The sequence below is a fragment of the Ictidomys tridecemlineatus genome, chromosome 3 (assembly GCF_052094955.1).
Source record: "Ictidomys tridecemlineatus isolate mIctTri1 chromosome 3, mIctTri1.hap1, whole genome shotgun sequence".
NCBI lineage: Eukaryota > Metazoa > Chordata > Mammalia > Rodentia > Sciuridae > Ictidomys > Ictidomys tridecemlineatus.
This window is the reverse complement of record NC_135479.1, coordinates 54588568-54606266: the sequence shown is the minus strand read 5'-3', so window position 1 is coordinate 54606266 and position 17699 is coordinate 54588568. Positions and strand designations below refer to the sequence as shown.

At 38.5% G+C, this 17699-nt stretch overlaps 1 protein-coding gene across 3 annotated transcripts; it reads left to right on the top strand.

Moving 5' to 3' along the window:
• Window positions 1-1365: 1365 nt before the first annotated feature.
• Tmem220 (transmembrane protein 220) lies at window positions 1366-16151 on the top strand. 3 transcript variants are annotated; one of them, XM_005332882.5, is made up of 6 exons: window positions 1366-1507; window positions 2128-2157; window positions 6916-6976; window positions 9093-9216; window positions 10796-10855; window positions 14754-16151. In XM_005332882.5, exons 1-6 carry the CDS (start codon window positions 1415-1417, stop codon window positions 14887-14889), a joined length of 504 nt encoding a protein of 167 aa, XP_005332939.1. In that variant the 5' UTR covers window positions 1366-1414; the 3' UTR covers window positions 14890-16151. The 3 variants fall into 3 exon arrangements, with proteins under 3 accessions (XP_005332939.1, XP_013217173.2, XP_013217172.2); XM_013361719.4 differs by having other exon boundaries at window positions 1366-1752; XM_013361718.4 differs by having other exon boundaries at window positions 1366-1818.
• The last annotated feature ends 1548 nt before the right edge of the window (window positions 16152-17699 follow it).

Below are 17699 nucleotides of genomic sequence, written 5' to 3'. Positions count from 1 at the left end.
TCTGCATATAAATTTGGAAAGTTGATTCAATTCAGCCCATTACACTCCCTCTCTCCTTTATTTATCCATGTAAGAATTAGGACACTGAGGATGTGTGTGCCTTGTCCCCAATCCCAGGGCTGTTCTGTGGAACTCCAGAGGTGGTCCCTGCTGTCCCCACCACACTCTGATAATGTGCGTGCCCACTGACTAAGCCAGTCACCAGGCTCCCCCTCCTGAAGAGCACATTGTAAATCCACCTTTGTCTCAGCGCCTAGCACAAAGCCAGACACCCAGCAGATGATGCTCTTGAAATTATTTCTTGAAAGGGATGAAACAGAAAAGAAAAAAAAAATCCTTCTAAACAATTTTAAGAGATCTAACTAAAAGGGAAAGAGGATAGGCACACAAACTCATGATTTGAAGAGATAAAGACTCTTTAGAAGGCGAAAAATGATGAGCCCTATGGATGTGTAAATGAGCTCCAGGAAGAACTAATCAGAAGGGCAAATTACAAAACAGAAAAAGGCTCAAACAAGTGAGGGGAGAACAGTGAATATTTCAGTGTCTTTCGTTCATAAGAAATTCATGAGCAACTTGTGCTGGAAATTTTGTTCGTTTTGGTGGTGGGAGAGAATTGTAAATATGTATAATATGTAAATACCTCTTATAATAAAAGCTCATGAAGATAAATGAGCCTGTCTGCCGTAGAGATGTGAGCCGTATAAGATGTTAATATAACTGCCGTCATTCTAGAAATTACCATAATGCTTACAGGACTTAGAAAAAAATGCATAAATACCAGAAAACACACGCACACAAGCCTCTTTTTTTTTGTATCTTTTTTCCCTTTTTTTTTTAATTTTAATTTTTTTTTTAATGAGAGAAAAATAACCTTCACTTCAGTGAAACCAGACGACTTCGGGAGTTGGACCTCTAGGGGTTCAAATATGATTTCTTTTCGCCACAAGTGGCACGACCTTGGCAAGTCCTCCAGGCCTTCTGGAACTCACTTTCCCCATCTGTGAAATGGAGACAGGATACCTCCGCACGTTAGAGAAGGGCTGGACCGGGCAGCAGGTCCGGGCTGGGGCCGCGCTCATTCTCTGGGCGGGGCACCGGGGGCGGGGCGGGGCACCGGGGGCGGGGCGGGGCACCGGGGGCGGGGCGGGGCACCGGGGGCGGGGCGGGGCACCGGGGGCGGGGCGGGGCACCGGGGGCGGGGCGGGGCACCGGGGGCGGGGCGGGGCACCGGGGGCGGGGCGGGGCACCGGGGGCGGGGCGGGGCACCGGGGGCGGGGCGGGGCACCGGGGGCGGGGCGGGGCACCGGGGGCGGGGCGGGGCACCGGGGGCGGGGCGGGGCACCGGGGGCGGGGCGGGGCACCGGGGGCGCCCGCCGCGGCGGAAGGGAGGAGCGTGCGGGCGCGCAGAGCAATGACGCCTGCGCCGGGGTCCGGGGCGCGCACCCTGTGGAGGGCCTGCAACTGGCTCATGGCCGCCTTCTTCGCCCTGGCGGCCCTCGTGCAGGTCAGGCTGGCGCTGGGCGGCGGGGAACGGGACCTGTCGGGCTCCGCGCTCCGCCCCCAGGCCCAGCCTGCAGTAGTGACCGACCAGTCCGCAGAGTGGCAGGACTGGTCAGTTTGTGGGGAGGACAGGAACTGAGATCGAAGCTTGGAGAACCCCAGGGTCTCCCCACCAAAGACGCGGATGTGTTCACATGTGCAAGCCACACACCAGAGAGCCTGACTGGTTCAAATGCTGGAAGGAGCAGGGTCAGCGCCTGTCACTTTGAAAGGGACCTCGGGGAAGCTGCACTAGTGCTATTCGAGACATTCTTGGTAGGGGAGCCTGAACAGATCCAAGGGCTGGGAAGAGGAAGCAGAATAAAACTCCTTACAGCCTCAGGAAATCTGCTTTCGGATCCCCTTTATGAAAGGAATAGTTTGCCTCATTTCTTGAGACTGGAGGGTCCTTAAAAAATACCCATTCTAGGTTCCCGTGCAGTTTCTTTTTAAAACCTGCTGTGTTCAGCCAGAAACCCCTTCAGCCATCCTGATCAGCTAGACTAACACATGAATAAAGGAGCAGACCAAACAGGAATAGACAGGGCGGTATATCTGCTAACGTGTCCTTGTTTTGCATTCTAGGTCAATGATCCAGACGCAGAACTGTGGGTGGTGAGTCTGAGCCGCTTTCAAAATTTTCCTCCATTCAACAGGATTGTGTGGCTGCACAAAACACGCGCTCTTATCTCTTTGTCTCTCCTGTCTGCTTCACTTACTTAAAAACTTAGAAATCAAAACCTTTGTCAAGCTCTTTCCCCCACGTATTTTTAGAGGGGGGAGAATCAGTGTGATAAGGTGTGGTGTGGTGGTGGGCGGGGCGGGGTTAGGGGTGGAGAATTCCGGACTCTGAGGACAGAGGTCTTTTCCACATCACCTTAATTATACTAGACTGAATAACAGTGTGACTAGGTATCATTTGCCAAGTACCTACAGTTTTCTAGTCACTTTCCATGTATTATTGCTAACCTTTATGACAACCATCTAGAGGGTGTGTGTAGATTATAGGCAAACACCTGAGTTTCCACAGATGTTTAGTATCCTGGGGCTGAGGGTAGGGTTGGTCCTAAAACCAATTTTCATGGATACCAAGGGACAACTGTATTCCTTTTGAATAGATGGCCTGACTACTGGGTCTAGGGCCTAGAGGAGACCTCTCGGCATCCATTACACTGACTGTTCCTTGTGAATTACCATCCAGAAAACTCTAGCAAGCATTGGAATGGGGAATGGTAGGCTTTAGTTCTGTGGTTCTGTTAACTGAGTGAATTATTTTATAGAAACTAATTAAACTCCACAAAACCTATAGCATTCATTTAACCAGTGCTCCTGAATTGGGAGGAGAGAGAGATCATCTACTACATTTCCTGAAACATCTGAATTTTGCCCAGTGTCTTTGAATATAGAAGCACAAAGCTGTAGAGCATCACGGGGGAAATGATTTTTAGATTTTGGAATAATGTTGACTGTGTACAGAATGAGCAGCCAACGAGAGCTCTGGGAACTATATGTAAAATTCTAGTCCTTTTTTAGTACAGTAGAGAACCACCTTCTCATATTGCCTGTAATCCAATTTCATGTTCCCCTGAATCAAATCAGATTGTCTCTTCCTTAGCACTTTGGTTCATATCCTAGGTTCCAAATATTATTTCCCTGCAGACAAATGTCAGATTTCAAACTTAATGTTGAATTTCTGAAAGATTGCAAAATATATCTGCCTGTATATCATACTACTCCTCAAATATGCCGAAGCTCCTACCCATATCTTTCTCCCCAAAACTCATTCCTCCTCCTGACTTAGCCATGTCTGTTAGCAGAATCATTCACTGAGTCATCCTTGACATCTCTGTGTTCCTTACCCACTATCTTTGAAATCCCCTCAACAAAAAAAAAAATAAAAAGCAGTTTAATGAAAAATAATCTAGGTCCAATTGCTTACCTGTGTAGTGCCTGTACATTTTATCTTTCACTTCAAGTTTAGGATACATAATATGAAAAACAAATTTCATGTCCCCAAAAATCTCCCTCATTCCCAATTCAGTCCTCCATTACTTCTTCTGTAGGTATTTTATTTATTTATTTATTTATTTATTTATTTATTTATTTATTTATTTATTTATTTTTGGCAGTACCTGGGATTGAATTTAGGGTCTTGCACATGCTAAGCAAGTGTTCTACCACTGAGCTATATCCCCAGCCCCATTACTTCCTCTATGGACCCCTGGATTGACTTCCCAACTCTTCTCTTTACTTCTAATCTTCTATTCCTAGAATATCTCCTATATGTCACTGTCTGCTCCAAAAACTTTTGTCATTTCTCCATCTAAGTCAAAACTCCCCAATTTGGATTTGAGGTCCATCATAGTATGGCTCAGCCCACCTTCTAATCATGGTCCAGCAAGCATGATTACTGTATCTTGACCCTAGAATTTCTGTATGTCATATTCTACCCAAGCTTCAAGGACTGTCTGTCCTCCAAATGCTATTTCATCTGACAAAATCTGCCACCTTCCCAAAAGTTCTGACCATTCTTCCTTTGCACCCTATTAAGGCACCAACACATTCAGTTTTGCATTACAGTTGGTTTAAACACATTCAGTTTTGCATTACAGTTGGTTTTGTGTATCCCAGGAGGACAAGGGCAGTTCTTTCCTCTCCTTGGGACCCTTTAGGCAACCTAAAGAGCCTCCATTATAGAAATTCTTTCTGCATTGATTGACCCTTAAATGGATGGGAGAATAAGTAGATGCACAGATGAACAATTACTAGGTCATTGTACCTGGCAGGCTGGTACTGCATCCAACTCATTTGCTCGTTCCCTAGGATGGAAAATCTGATTAGAATATCTCGCTTAAGAAGTCCGGAGGTAGCTGATCAACAGTGTCATCAAAGGTCTGAGTTTTCTTCCATCCTCATGTTTAGAGAATGGCTGCTGCAACTCTGCAAACATCTCATCTCCAGAAAAGTATATCCCAAGTAGGAAGAAGCAAAGCAGAGCCAAATAAGCTTTCTTCCTGTGCTTTCGTCACTTTTATGAGAGAGAAAAATGTTTTCCAACAAGTCCCTTAGACAGTTTGTACATATCAGTATTGCATATTGTCAGGGCTCCATTCTGATTGGGCAGCATCCATACATACTGGTTGCTAAATGCTTTTTGTATATTATTAGCCTTACCCCTGGAAGATGTCTCCTTATATTTCATTGCTGGAACATGACCACTCAGAGCTGTAAAAGAGACTGGGAAAATGGTTTTTGTAGGGACAGGTGGACAAAGGAGAGTGGTATTAGGAATGACTGCCATGGTACTAATTGTGTGTTGAATTAAACTAATTATTGCAAATGAATAACATGATACCCTTCATTATTTTTCTTAATTCCAGCAAAAATATAAAAGACCATTTCAAGTGGGTTCTACTGAGTTCATGATTACTTTTATTATGCAGTTTTAACTTGTGTACTGGAAACAGTTATTTTCAGTCTCTCTGCTCTCCATAATTTTTTATCTAATTCAAGACAGAAAAAAGCATCTAAATAAGGATTAATGTGTCACAACTGCCACGACAAACTGTTATTTAAAGGACTGTTTTGTTCCTATGTTTCCATACACTGAAATAAGGTTTTAGCCTGCTTAATCTATTTATGACAGATCTCCAATGAATTGAATGAATATTTTAAAAATCTCTGCCAAACATGATGTTCGTGTTTCTTTCTCTCCCTATGTCTCTCTTTTTTAAATTTCTGTATCTGTAGCTATCATGTAATTTTCCATGGGAGAAAACTAACCCCCTTACTTCTCTAAGTGTGGTCCTTGGCAAAACAGCAGTAGCACCCATGGGACCTTGTTAGAGTAGCAGGATCCTGGGCCCTCCTCCAAACCTGCAGAATTAGAATCTATAATTTTAAGAAGATCTCCAGATGATTCCTATGCACATTAAAGTTTGGACAGTGCTGTTCTAACCTTAAGTAGCATGATCCTCCACCTTAAGAGATTACCTGATTTGCAAATATCACTATTAGGAAAGATGAACACAGGGTCTGTAATCCAAATGTTCTCTCTGCCCAAGCACAAGACAGACACTTTTATAATGAAAACAAATCACGTAAAATGTACAGCTCTCACAACTTCCAAATAAACTAAAGGTTTGACATAAGCATTGCAGTTGATGTGGGTAAGCAACTACATTTCTAGGAAAGTTCCCATGCTTCTTATAAGACTACCTTTCCTACTTTTTCTCTGTCCACAACACAAATACACGGTAGAAAGTTTGGCCACAGTCTGCTTGCTACAAATGAAGCTTGGGAACAGGGCTTCTTTAGGGCCAGTCTTCTAATTTCCAAACAATTACCTGTTTCCAAAAGAACCTGATCTTAATGTTGGATACAATCCATAAATTTTTAGAATATTTGATGTGGTCTCACAGAGATGGTCTATTGGTTCATCCCAGCAGGGCCATCTAGCTAATCATGGCTGTCCCTGCTCTACTTTTCAAAGAACGTTTCTTTTATACAAGTGGGGAAGGTCATTTGTGCCAGGTTTCTGTTCGAGACTGAAAGGCTCAGGGGTCACTCCAGGAAAATTGGATTAACTGGGCTGTGCAAAATAACCACACAAGAGACACAAATACCTTTTTCTTTGGGGTCGCTGTGACGGCTCCTCTGACCTTAAGGGTCCGCAGGAAGAGAGAGAGAGCACACACGCACTGACCCCTTTTATAGAGGAGAAGCTATTCAAATGAGGCAAGGGGTCAGGTTTCAGGGGCTGAGTCTATCTTCATGATGTCCACTGTCAGCAGGTTGACTGACACCTGGGTAGGCCACACCCAAGGGCACAGTAAGAGAAGGGGACACACACACAAGGCACTTCCATGGAAGATTCTACCCTAAACAGGGCAAGGGGTTATAATACAAAGGAACAGGTGAGCATAGCTCCACCCATGGGGCTATAGGAAGACATGCCCAGGCACGAAGACAGTCACTCAAACCCTAGAAGAGCAGGGCAATGTAGCAGCATGGGTGCCTGACACCACATCGCCCAGCAGGAGAGTTAACTCAGTCACTTGTGTGCGAGGTTGAGGTTGGTCTCCCACACATTTGGGCCTCAGATTTTCTTAGAAGATACTGGGGAGTCCACGTGTCTTAAGATCCAGATTTTATGCTCAGTGATAGAACTTGAAGATGAATGAGCCTTTCCTGAAAGAGCTGAGGGTAAAATTATAACCCAACACGGTCATCAGGTTATACAAGCAATTCATTCTGAAACCTAGAGGTGAATAACGGCTGATTTCATCTTTGTTTTTATTCCTAGATACATCTGAACATCTCATATGCTGGGCATACATCTTAACCCATATATCTCCTCTTTTTTGCTAACAGGTGGTATATGCTGTACCTGCAGTACTGACCCTGCTTGTAGGAGTTAACCCTCTTGTCACAGGTATGACCGCTGTATTCTGAATAGAGATTCAGCAAATCAGATTTTCTTGTAACAGTGCTAAACTACCTGCTAATCTCCCAGGAAAAGCACAGGACTCTCTAGGGATTTCTTCTCATTTCTGATAACAAGAAGGGGCTAATGCTAATCTAGATCATCCTTACCAGTCTTAGGAAAGCTTCACAAGGACTTGAAATAATAAGCTATTCTTTATCAATTTGAACCCAAGACTTCTCATGCTGACATAGAATAGTGGTTATGTCGTTTAGCCCATAAGAGAGAAGAATTGCAATCACTGCATTGATTTCTTAAGCCACCAAACTAATATAAAACCAGCACAGACATAAATGCTTATCCTGTGTTCTCATACTCAGTGGCAATCAATGCCTACTATATGTTTATTATTTATAACCCTTTGTGAACTCATTTTCCTTACAAGTTCTTTGTAGGGTAATATCACTCCCATGAATTATTTTCTTACTTTGAATTTATTTAAAATCTATATGTATGAGGTGCCGCTTATGAATAAATTGTTTATAATGTGTATCATAAATCTCTATGTATATCATTTCTAATCTCCTTAAATATCATCATAATACCTGTAGCAATGTATTATACATTTTTATATTTCATATACCAAACTTCTTAAAAGTAGGTTTATATCATATGCTTTTGCATAAACCTAAATGTATACAAGTCTTAATCCTTTCAGGTTGCTATACCAAAAGTATCAAAGACTAGGCAGTTTATAAGCAATAGAAATTTATTTTCCCAGTTCCGGAGGCTGGAAAGTCTAAGATTAAAGCACCAGCAGATTTGGTGTCTGATGAGAGTCCTCCCTCCATGGTAGAAGAGACAAAGAAAACTTCTAAGATCTGTTTTTATAAGGGCACAAATCCCAGTCATGAGAGCTGTACCTTTATGAACTGATTACTTCCCAAACGCCCATCTCCTAATACTACCACCTTAAAGGTTAGGGTTCCAACATATGAATTTGAGGGAGACACAAGTATTCAGTCTTTAATTATATGGCCAGGCATACAGAAGGTACTCAATGGTTGCTGAATGAAAGAATGACTGTAAAGCAGAGCTTTGTCATATATTTATTCTGGAACCAGCTTCTTAAAATTCTCTCTCTCTCTTTCTCTCTCTCTCTCTATATATATATATATAGATAGATAGATAGATAGATAGATAGATAGATAGATAGATATGGGTATATCCCGGGGGTGTATATATGTAAAAAATGAACTTAAAATAACTGGTTTATTTTAATAACTGGTTTGTATTGCCTATAGACTACCTAACTCGATGCAACAGTATCTTATAATGAAAAAAAAATGTGTGTGCGTGTTTTTTTTTTATTCTTTACTTTCTCTACAACAGCTTCTAACTAGTAGGGCTCAGATACTTTTAGAATAAAGACTAATGATTGCCATGTTGAAAAAGTCTAACTCCTTGGAAGCTCTGGGCTCCTCCTATAGGCCCTTAGATCTGTGTCTGCATCTTTAAGGTGAATTGGTTAGGGCTCCTTTAGTGATAAGCCAGAAGGAACAGAACTCTCAAGTGTTGTGACCCAAGAAGAAACATACTGGTATAGTTTGCTGGAAAGGCTGCAGATGGTGGTGGACCCAGAACTCCTCTCCATCTCCCTTTCCACCACCTGCAGATCTGACCTTACCCCTGGGCTCCACTTGGTAGCTCTGCAGCTCCCGGTTCACTGCATCAGGACACTAAGTCCAACAGAATGGATGTTCTGTTTCTGCACCCTACGAACATCTCAGAATTTTGTTATTAACCCTGATGCATCATCTGTTTATCCTGAGCCGAATCACTGTGCCTAAGGTCCTAGCTAAGGTCCAGTTTGCTGGCACACATGGACTAGGGGTGTGAGAAGAATTGATCCCCAAAGAAATTAAGGGTAGGCATCATAGAAAGGAGAGATGCTAGGCAACCAACCAAGAAAAGTCCATTGATGTTTTCAATTAATGCTCTAACCTATGTTGTCCCTCAAAAAGGAAGTGTTGTTGTTGTTGTTGTTGTTGTTTCTGAATGCCTTTCTTAAAAGCAGATTATGACAATACAAGCACAAACAGGTCATCAAGATATGTATTTTTAGGTCACTTTATTTGGAAGAGTGTCTCTGCAGTCCACATGTCGTTTTGCCTGGTGTGGGCCGCCAGCTTGGCGTACCACTTCTTACTTCACACCCAACATAACATCTTACACGAAGAGGAAGGCAGGTGAGCAGGGACTTTGGCTCTTCGGAGGGGTGGAGCAGAACTGAGAGATCTTTTATTCTTTTACAATGCCACCTTATCTATACACAGTGATGATTTCATTCCCCCCACCACTATACCATAAGGAGCAGGGAAGGTATTATATCCTCCAGAAGCTAATGAAACTGAGGAAGTGGTATAGCCAGGATTTAAACCCAGCACTGCCTATGAGACTCCATGATCACCGTTACCCATAGTCATTACTTAATCCATTATATAACTGTCAGGCAGTTGACCTTGACCTCCTTGTAAAGAGCAAGGTTACAATACAATAACACTCAGTCTAGTCTGATAAAGTGATAACTGCTAGTATTCTGACTCAGATCTGATGAAGTCAAAATCATGTCTACAATTGAGAGCAGCCACCTCAGAGGACAATATTTTAAATCAGCCTCTGCTAGCCCTGCCCTGCTATGTATTGTGTCATTTCTTCCTTTTGTCATAACCATTTGTTCCTATTTTAGCAACAGTTCCTTCACTTCCTTCCACCCTTGATTCTCAGTCATATTAAGAGCCCCTTTATTTTATTTTCTACACCCTGTTGGCATCTGCCAACATTGACCCTCAGAGACCTGTAAGGCATCCCTGATATGGTGTGGCTTTGCCATGGTAACTTTACTTAGGATCTCTTAATGGAAAACTGAAGAGCAAATCCATATTGGTCTGTCAACCAAATGGGTTAAATTGCTTCCAACTTGAAGCCCAGGAGTTATGCTGAACTCAAGGTGGGGCTTCCAATGTACTATGGCTAATTGATTTTATTTTGTACTCTTTGTAAAAAGTATGTGCTTATAATACACATATCTAGAAGCATATATCCACCCCCCCAATTGTTAGTCTGATTCATTTTAAAACCCATTCCCTGCCCTAAGAAGTATCCCAATCTCCTGCAGTATGTATTCAAATTGTGCATTGGTTTGAGCTCATCCTAACACTGAAAGCTCTAAACCATGTAAAAATAATGATTGATCAAACCTGAGATTGCTTTCTGCATATTACTGTCCTTCCAGTAACCTAGAGTAAGAATCTGAGTGTTTTTTGTTGTTTGTTTAGTACTGGGGACTGAACCCAGGGGCACTTTACCACTGAGCTATATCTCTAGCCTCTTTATTTTTTTATTATGAGACAGGGTCTCATTAAGTTGCTTAGGGCCTTGCTAAGTTGCCGAAGCTGCCTTGAATTTGTGATCCTCTTACTTCAGCTTCCTGAGTTGCTGGGATCCACAGACATGAGCCATTATGCCCAACTCTGAGTGGGTTTTTAGATACTTAATTCTGGAGGGCACACTTTATAAATTTAGGAAACAATCATGGATCTCATATCTGCCCCTTTATTTGAAACATATCTTCATATAGGCTTTAAATTCTGAAATAAAGTAATTTATGAATCATGAGCATATTTGAAAATATCCTATAGATGCTTTATATTTTGAGGGAAAGTTACCTAATTAGAATGCACTATCAAGTGGTCATGGAGACAATGTGCTAATACGTTTCTCACTTGCAGCCACTTCAAAAATTTGAAATATATGCTATTTTTACAGGGAGCTGTCTGGTCTGGTGATTATCACAGCATGGATGAGCCTCTGCCACAGTTCATCAAAGTAAGTTTTCAAGGCCTTAAAGTCAGATACCCCTAGGGTTGATAAAATCAGGTAGTAAGTGAAACTTCACCAATCAATGAAAAAAGGAATCTCCTGAAAGAAATTACTCCTTTTCCTAAGGAAAGCTGATCAATAATCAAATAATAGTTGATTCAAATGTTCATAATAATTCATATGATCATGAAAACCATAGTTTCCTATGTACCCAGTTGCCAGACTAAAGAGCATTCTTTAAGAAGGAAAATGACCTCTGAAGGAAGCTTGAAGATTCAGGAAAGCTTTAAGAGTATCTGCATCACCTTTTAATCATGGCAAAATCTCTAGTGTCTGTGACTTCAACATAGCTGATTTATCTTAAAATAGCAAATTTTTGTTGGGTTTGGAGATAGAATCCAAGGGCACTTTACCACTGAACACATCCCCAAGGCTTCTTTATTTTGTGACAAGGTCTCATTAAATTGCTGAAGGCCTTGCTAAGTTGCTGAGGCTGGCCTCTAACTTCCTCTAATCTTCCTGCCTCAGCTTCCCATACAAAACAACACTTTAATAACAATTCTCAAAATAACAAGTATGGCTACTGAAAACAGGTTTTGTGTTTGTTTTTGTCATTAGGGTATATCTCACTAACAGATACATTCAAATTATCAGGATAGTTCAGGGATAGTGGCTCTGTGTATTGATGCCACCAAAATGAATACATAGATTGATTTATTTCTGGGGATAATTTTACTAAAAATTTATTGATTTTTGTAATTATGTAAAATACCCACATGGTTCCAAAGCTAAATCTACAAAATAAGATATATTCAAAGAATATAGCTTCTCTATCCCCCTGACCCTATATATCCCATGGTTTTATAAGTGTAGCAAATTATGTGCATTTATTTGTATTCCTACTCATCTCAATTGCATCCCCTTTGCTTTCTCACTTTCTACATCTTGGAGCTCATCCTATAGTATTACATAAAGAATATTCCTTTGAGAGATACCTGGATTATTCACCCAGCTTTTTCTTTAGTTGATACTCAGTATTTTGCTGTTGAAAAATAGTGCTGCACTGTGATACAAAGAAAGCATTCAATAATTACTACTTTTAAAAAAAATTAATATCTTTATTCTTGTATCTAACATATTTTTACTGTCATGTCTTTGGAATGAATTCCTGGAAGTGGGACTGCTGGGTTCCAGTACAACTGCAGAGTTAATATTTCAGTGTGCTCTTGAATTCTCCTCCACTGGAGCTGTTCCATTTTGTATCCCCCCACCCCGCCCCAGCAAAGGGTGAAAGTGCCTGATCCTCAGAAGCTTCTCCAAAAGAGAATGCTATCAAATTTTTAAATCATTACTAATTAGATAATTAAGAAAGGTATCATTTTAACTTGTATTTCTCTTATGAAGAACAAAGGTGGGAACATTTTCATATGGTTAATATGTTAAATAAAGATGTTATATACTTCTATCACAATATTCATAGCACCTATGTGTATTTTTAAAACAACTTTGAATTTTCTATGAAATGTTAGTTTATCTCTGGAAGATACAGGATTAACCTGAGTCTTCCTCAAGTTATTAGTCTTCTCTATTTTCAGAAGCTTTTTATATATTATAGCTAGTGAACTTTTTCCCTAAATATATATATATATATATATATATAGTATTTGCTATTGCACTTTATTTTGTTTCTGAAAAGTAGCATAAAAAGCTTGTTGTTGTTGTTTTAGTAAAACCAAATTTATCCATTGTTTTCCTTATTAATTCTGCATTTGGAGCCATAGTTAGGAAAACATACCTCCCTCTCAAGTTGTAAAGCAACTTCCGTACATCTTCTTCTAATTCAGATGTGGTTTCACTTTTGTATTTAAGTCTTTAGAATTTATCCTGGTGTAATGAGATAAAGAATGGGACCAACATTTTCTTTTTGCATATAGTTTTCTGTGTATCTCAGCACCATTTATTAAAAATTGGCTTTAAGATGCCAAAGCACTTTTTAATGACAAAAGTTTCCCCTCATCAAGGCAAACAGAAAAGGAGAAAACAATTAAATGAAAACTTGACCTAAAAAAAAAAGAGAGAGAATTAACAAGGCCAAATTTATGGATTCTCTAAAATGATTTATAACATTGATCTGCCTGGCAAGACAAAAATGAAAATAAAAAATCAAGAGGAGGCACAAATAACAAATACCAGGGATGAAAGAAAGAACAGTATGACATATCTAACAGATATTTTAAAATTTATAAGAGGATATAATGAACTACTTTATGCCAGTAAATTTGAAAATAAAGATTAAGAAAACAAATTCCTTAAAAGTACAATTGACCAAAACGTTTACAGAAGAAATACAAATCCCATAACTATGAAATAAATTGAATACAGAATTTATATTTTTTTCCTAAAAAAAACCTCCAAACCTGGATGGCATAGCTGGAAAAATCTAACATTCTTGGAGAAATCATACCCACAATCAACAAAGACTTCCAGAAAAAGTAAAAGAAGAAATGCTTTCCATCTCATTTTATGAGAGAAACTAGTAATCTTGAAACCACATCTTGCCAAGAACATTATAAGACAAAGAGAATTATACAGTACTCTGACCCATGACCACAGATGGAAAAATCTTGAAAAAAAATTAACCAAATCCTACAATATAGAACCCAACCAACAAGTTGGCTTTATTCTAGTAATTATAATTAACACTACAAAACCTACCAATGTTTTCTACATTGATAGAGTAAGAAAGTGAAGTATCTTGAACTATATAGAAAGAGCATTTGATAAAATTCAATATCCAATCATGATAAAAGCTCTTACAATATAGGTTTAGAAGGGAAGTTAACCTGATAAACAGTATCTACACCAATGTATGATAGTTGATGAACAGTAAACTTTTCCTGTGAAATCAGGAATGAGATAAATTAGATATTTCTGCGATTTCTCAACACTGTTTTAGCTATTGTAGCCCATACATTAAGGCAAGAAAAGGAAATAAAAGGCTCAAGGATTGAAAACAAACTTTTATTTGTTGGTGATATTACTGCATATAAAGAAAAAAGGATCTAAGAGATTATTAAAATTAATAAGTGAGTTTAGCATGATGCCAGGTTTCTAAGTAAATATACAAAAACAAACTACATTTCCATCAGCAATGTAGCAGAAGGTGGTAAAAATGAAAAGTTACTATTTATAAGAACATCAAAGTAATAAAGCTCCTAGTAATAAATTTAGGAGAGATACAAAGACATTGCATGCAAAATTATAAAGAAAACCTGAAGAACTAGAGGGATAAACTACTGGCAAAAGGATACATAAACAAACTAATGCAACAGAGTAGAATCTAGAAACAGATCCATATGTATGTAGACCATTGACTTATGGCAAAAGTAGTACTACAGCATAGCCAAGAAAGGCAGACTTCAATAAATAATGACTGGACCATGAATGAAATTCCAATATGGGAAAAAAAAGAAACAACTTTTACCTCACAACTTTCCTAAAAATCAATCCCAGGTAGGTTATAAAGAGGCAAAACAATAAAGCTTTTAGAGAAGATAAAAATATGTTCAAGACCTTTCTAGAGAAGATAATATCTTCAAGACCTTGAGGATCTTAAGCAGAACATAAAAATCATTAGGAAAAGATCAATTTAACATTATCTAATTAATTAATGTTCTTCAAAAGAAACCATTGAGTGGAAGAACAAGGTATTTTGAACATATATAAATAAGGATTTGGTTTAACTATAAAGAATTTCTACAAATCATTGAGTGCATTATATTTTAAAATTTGAGAAGAGACCAATTAAAATGTAACTTTAACCAATTCAATCCTTACACTTGTTTCCTAAAGAATGTATAACTTTGATTGAAATTTTTAATAAAAATTTTATGTGTCTTTATAGGAATCCAGTTGGTGGAAGAATTCAGTTGGTTGTTGCTACTGCAATTGCTATTTTCCCACTTATCTCCTGGGTCTATGTATATATAAACAAGGAAATGCGGTCTTCCTGGCCAACGCACTGCAAGACAGTATTTTAAATGAATCCAAGAATTGTATTTTAAATGAGAAATTTTAAATGAGAATTTTCAACTTTATTTTATAAACATTGGGGGAACAGGACAATTTCCCAGTTTATTTCAGGTAATTTGTGCTAATACTGAAGATGATGTTTAAAAAGTCTTTAAGAATTTTCTAAGATTGCTTACAGTACAAGGTAAGATTGGATGAAATAGTAAGAATGGGGATTCTCCGGATGCCTTTTGTAAAGGGTGTTCTTCCATAATATAATGAAAAGGCACTAGAACAAAAGTTGTGAACCATGAGTTCTTCCAGGCACCATGATGCATGCTTGTGGTCCCCACTACTCAGGAAGCTGAGGCAGGAGGATTACTTGAGGCCAGGAGTTTGAGGCCAGCCTAGGCAACACAGCAAGATTCCATCCTTCCAAAATTAATAAAGTAAATTCAGTATCTAAGTGACTTGGGCAAATATATATAGGACATTTCCTTATCTATAAAATAGAATTAATATGTGATGGGTCCCTACTTATACAGTTGCTATCATCAAACTATGAAAATATTAACTATTTATGGATTACAAAGGGCTATCCATGAGTAAAATAGAGGGGAGCAGAGTTTGGGTATTACATTGAAGTAGAGGTTGTTCAAGAGAGGCCTATAGCCCTGAAGTAATCACAGGATAGTAAACTGGTACTGTGGTACGAAATAAATGAGGACTCAAGAAGCCAATGAACAGGCATAACTTGAAAAGAAAATGAATGAGAATTAAAAAGGAATTTGAGACCAATCAAGAAAAAAAGCAGGATATTAATTATTCATAATTACTCATTATTCTAAATGAAAAATTTATACTACTTTTTAAAAGGAATATTCAAAGTAACCCCAAGGAGAGGATATTAGAGCTACACTCTCCCAACATGGCAGCCACTAGTCACATGTTGTTACTGAGCATTTCAGATGCAGCTAGGGTAACCAAGAAAGTAAATTTCGAATTTTTTTCTACTTACTTTTAATTTAAAAATTGACATCCAATTATTGGAAGAGGCTTTAGAATAACTTGGGCATGGGAATCTTTTTCAACTATCAATTTGGTCTGTATTTGATATCTAAATGCAGATCAAGCATTCCCAACAAAACTTTAATATCCAAATGTAAAGTACACAGTAGATTTTAAAGACATTGTACAAAGTGAGAGGATGTAAAATATTTTTATATTAATGTTAAAAAGATAATTTTTATGATAATCGGGTTAAATAAAATATTAATTTTACTTTTTTAAATGTGTCTATACAGTGTGTTGAATTTTGTGGTTCACCTTGCATTTCATTTGGATAGTGCTATGAATATCTGGATGGCAACTTTTTAGCTTATGCTAGCATCAAATTTGGATTTCATCTGATTAGTCAGATACTCAGTTTCATGAGATTTAGGAAATACTTTACTCAAAAAGAATTAGTGGGAAGAATTAGTACCTACTTGTCGGGAAAACAAAAATGAATCTGATAGTTTTTCTTTTTATAGTCTTAAATACAACAGTAAGTATTCTATAAATATCTGTTAAATGAGGTAGGCAATTTTTTGCAGGGGGAGGGGTCGAGATGTTTTTGACACAGTGGCCACTAAACAGTCAGAAATTCTTCATCAACGAAAAATTAATCAAGTTGGTATTAAAGCAGCTAAAATGTAAAAGTGTAATTTATTTTAAAGGTCAATAAAATGCATATAATACATTGGGTTTTTTTCCAGTGTCTATTTAGCTTACATGTTATTTATGACTTTTATACCTCCTTTCAAATAAGCTATTAAAGCCACACACAAAGGAATGGACTCTTCGTAAACTCTCTGTATGTCCTGCTACTCCAAGTTATGCTTGATTCCTGTGCTTAAATGTTAGCAATATCCAAGATATAGTTTCATAGCATTTGCATTTCCCTTATTAGACTATGAATTCTGCAAATATTCATAGTAATGTTTGCATCTCAAATTAAGTATATAAAAGACAATAATTTAGCCAGATGAACACCAGTAATCCTAACTATTCCAGAGGCCGGGCAGGAATAATGCAAGTTCAAGGCCAGCCCTGGCAATTTAGTGAGAACCTGTCTCAAAATGAAAAGGAGAAAGGGCTGGGGATATAGCTCAGAAGTACAGCATTTATCTACTCTGCAGGAGGTCCTGGGTTCAATCCCCAGTACTGGAAAAAAAAAAAAAAAAAAACAGAAAAAGAAAGAAAGCAAGCCCCAACACTAACTTTTGGTGGAGTGCTCTCTTTTGAAAAAAAAGAGCCTGTATTAATGAACTCATTTTTAAGCTCTATTTTCCTACTGAATTTAGGAATTATTTTTAATTCAGCATTACGAGAATAGAATCATGGCATTTACAGGTAAATAGATGGAGTTGGAGAATATAATGCTAAGTGAAATTAGCCAATCCCCAAAAAAACAAATGCCAAGTAATTTCTGATTTAAGGATGCTGATCCATAATATGCTGCAGGCAGGGCAGGGATGGGGGGGATATTAAATGAATTCTAGATAGAGTGAAGGGGAAAAAGGGGAGGGAGAGGACATAGGGGTAGGAAAGATGAGGAATGTGTTGGTCATCATTACCCTAAGTACATGTCAGAAGACAAGAAGAATGTGACTCTACTTTGTGTACAACCAGAGATATGAAAAATTGTGCTCTAAATGTGTAATATAAATTGTAATGCATTCTGCTGTCATATAACAAATTAAAATTTTAAAAATCTGTCTTCCCAAACCTGTCTTCTTCCCATTGTCCCTCTTATATACCAGATTCTTTTTTTACTGACAAATAGATGTAATCATGT

What these genes read in the sequence shown, in the direction of transcription:
- Tmem220 (XM_005332882.5), top strand. Translation starts at nt 1,415, where the DNA reads ATGACGCCTGCGCCGGGGTCCGGGGCGCGCACCCTGTGGAGGGCCTGC. An exon ending in AGTTAACCCTCTTGTCACAG is followed by an intron (nt 6,977 to 9,092) that starts GTATGACCGCTG and finishes ATGTATTTTTAG; the next exon opens with GTCACTTTATTTGGAAGAGT. An exon ending in CTCTGCCACAGTTCATCAAA is followed by an intron (nt 10,856 to 14,753) that starts GTAAGTTTTCAA and finishes GTGTCTTTATAG; the next exon opens with GAATCCAGTTGGTGGAAGAA.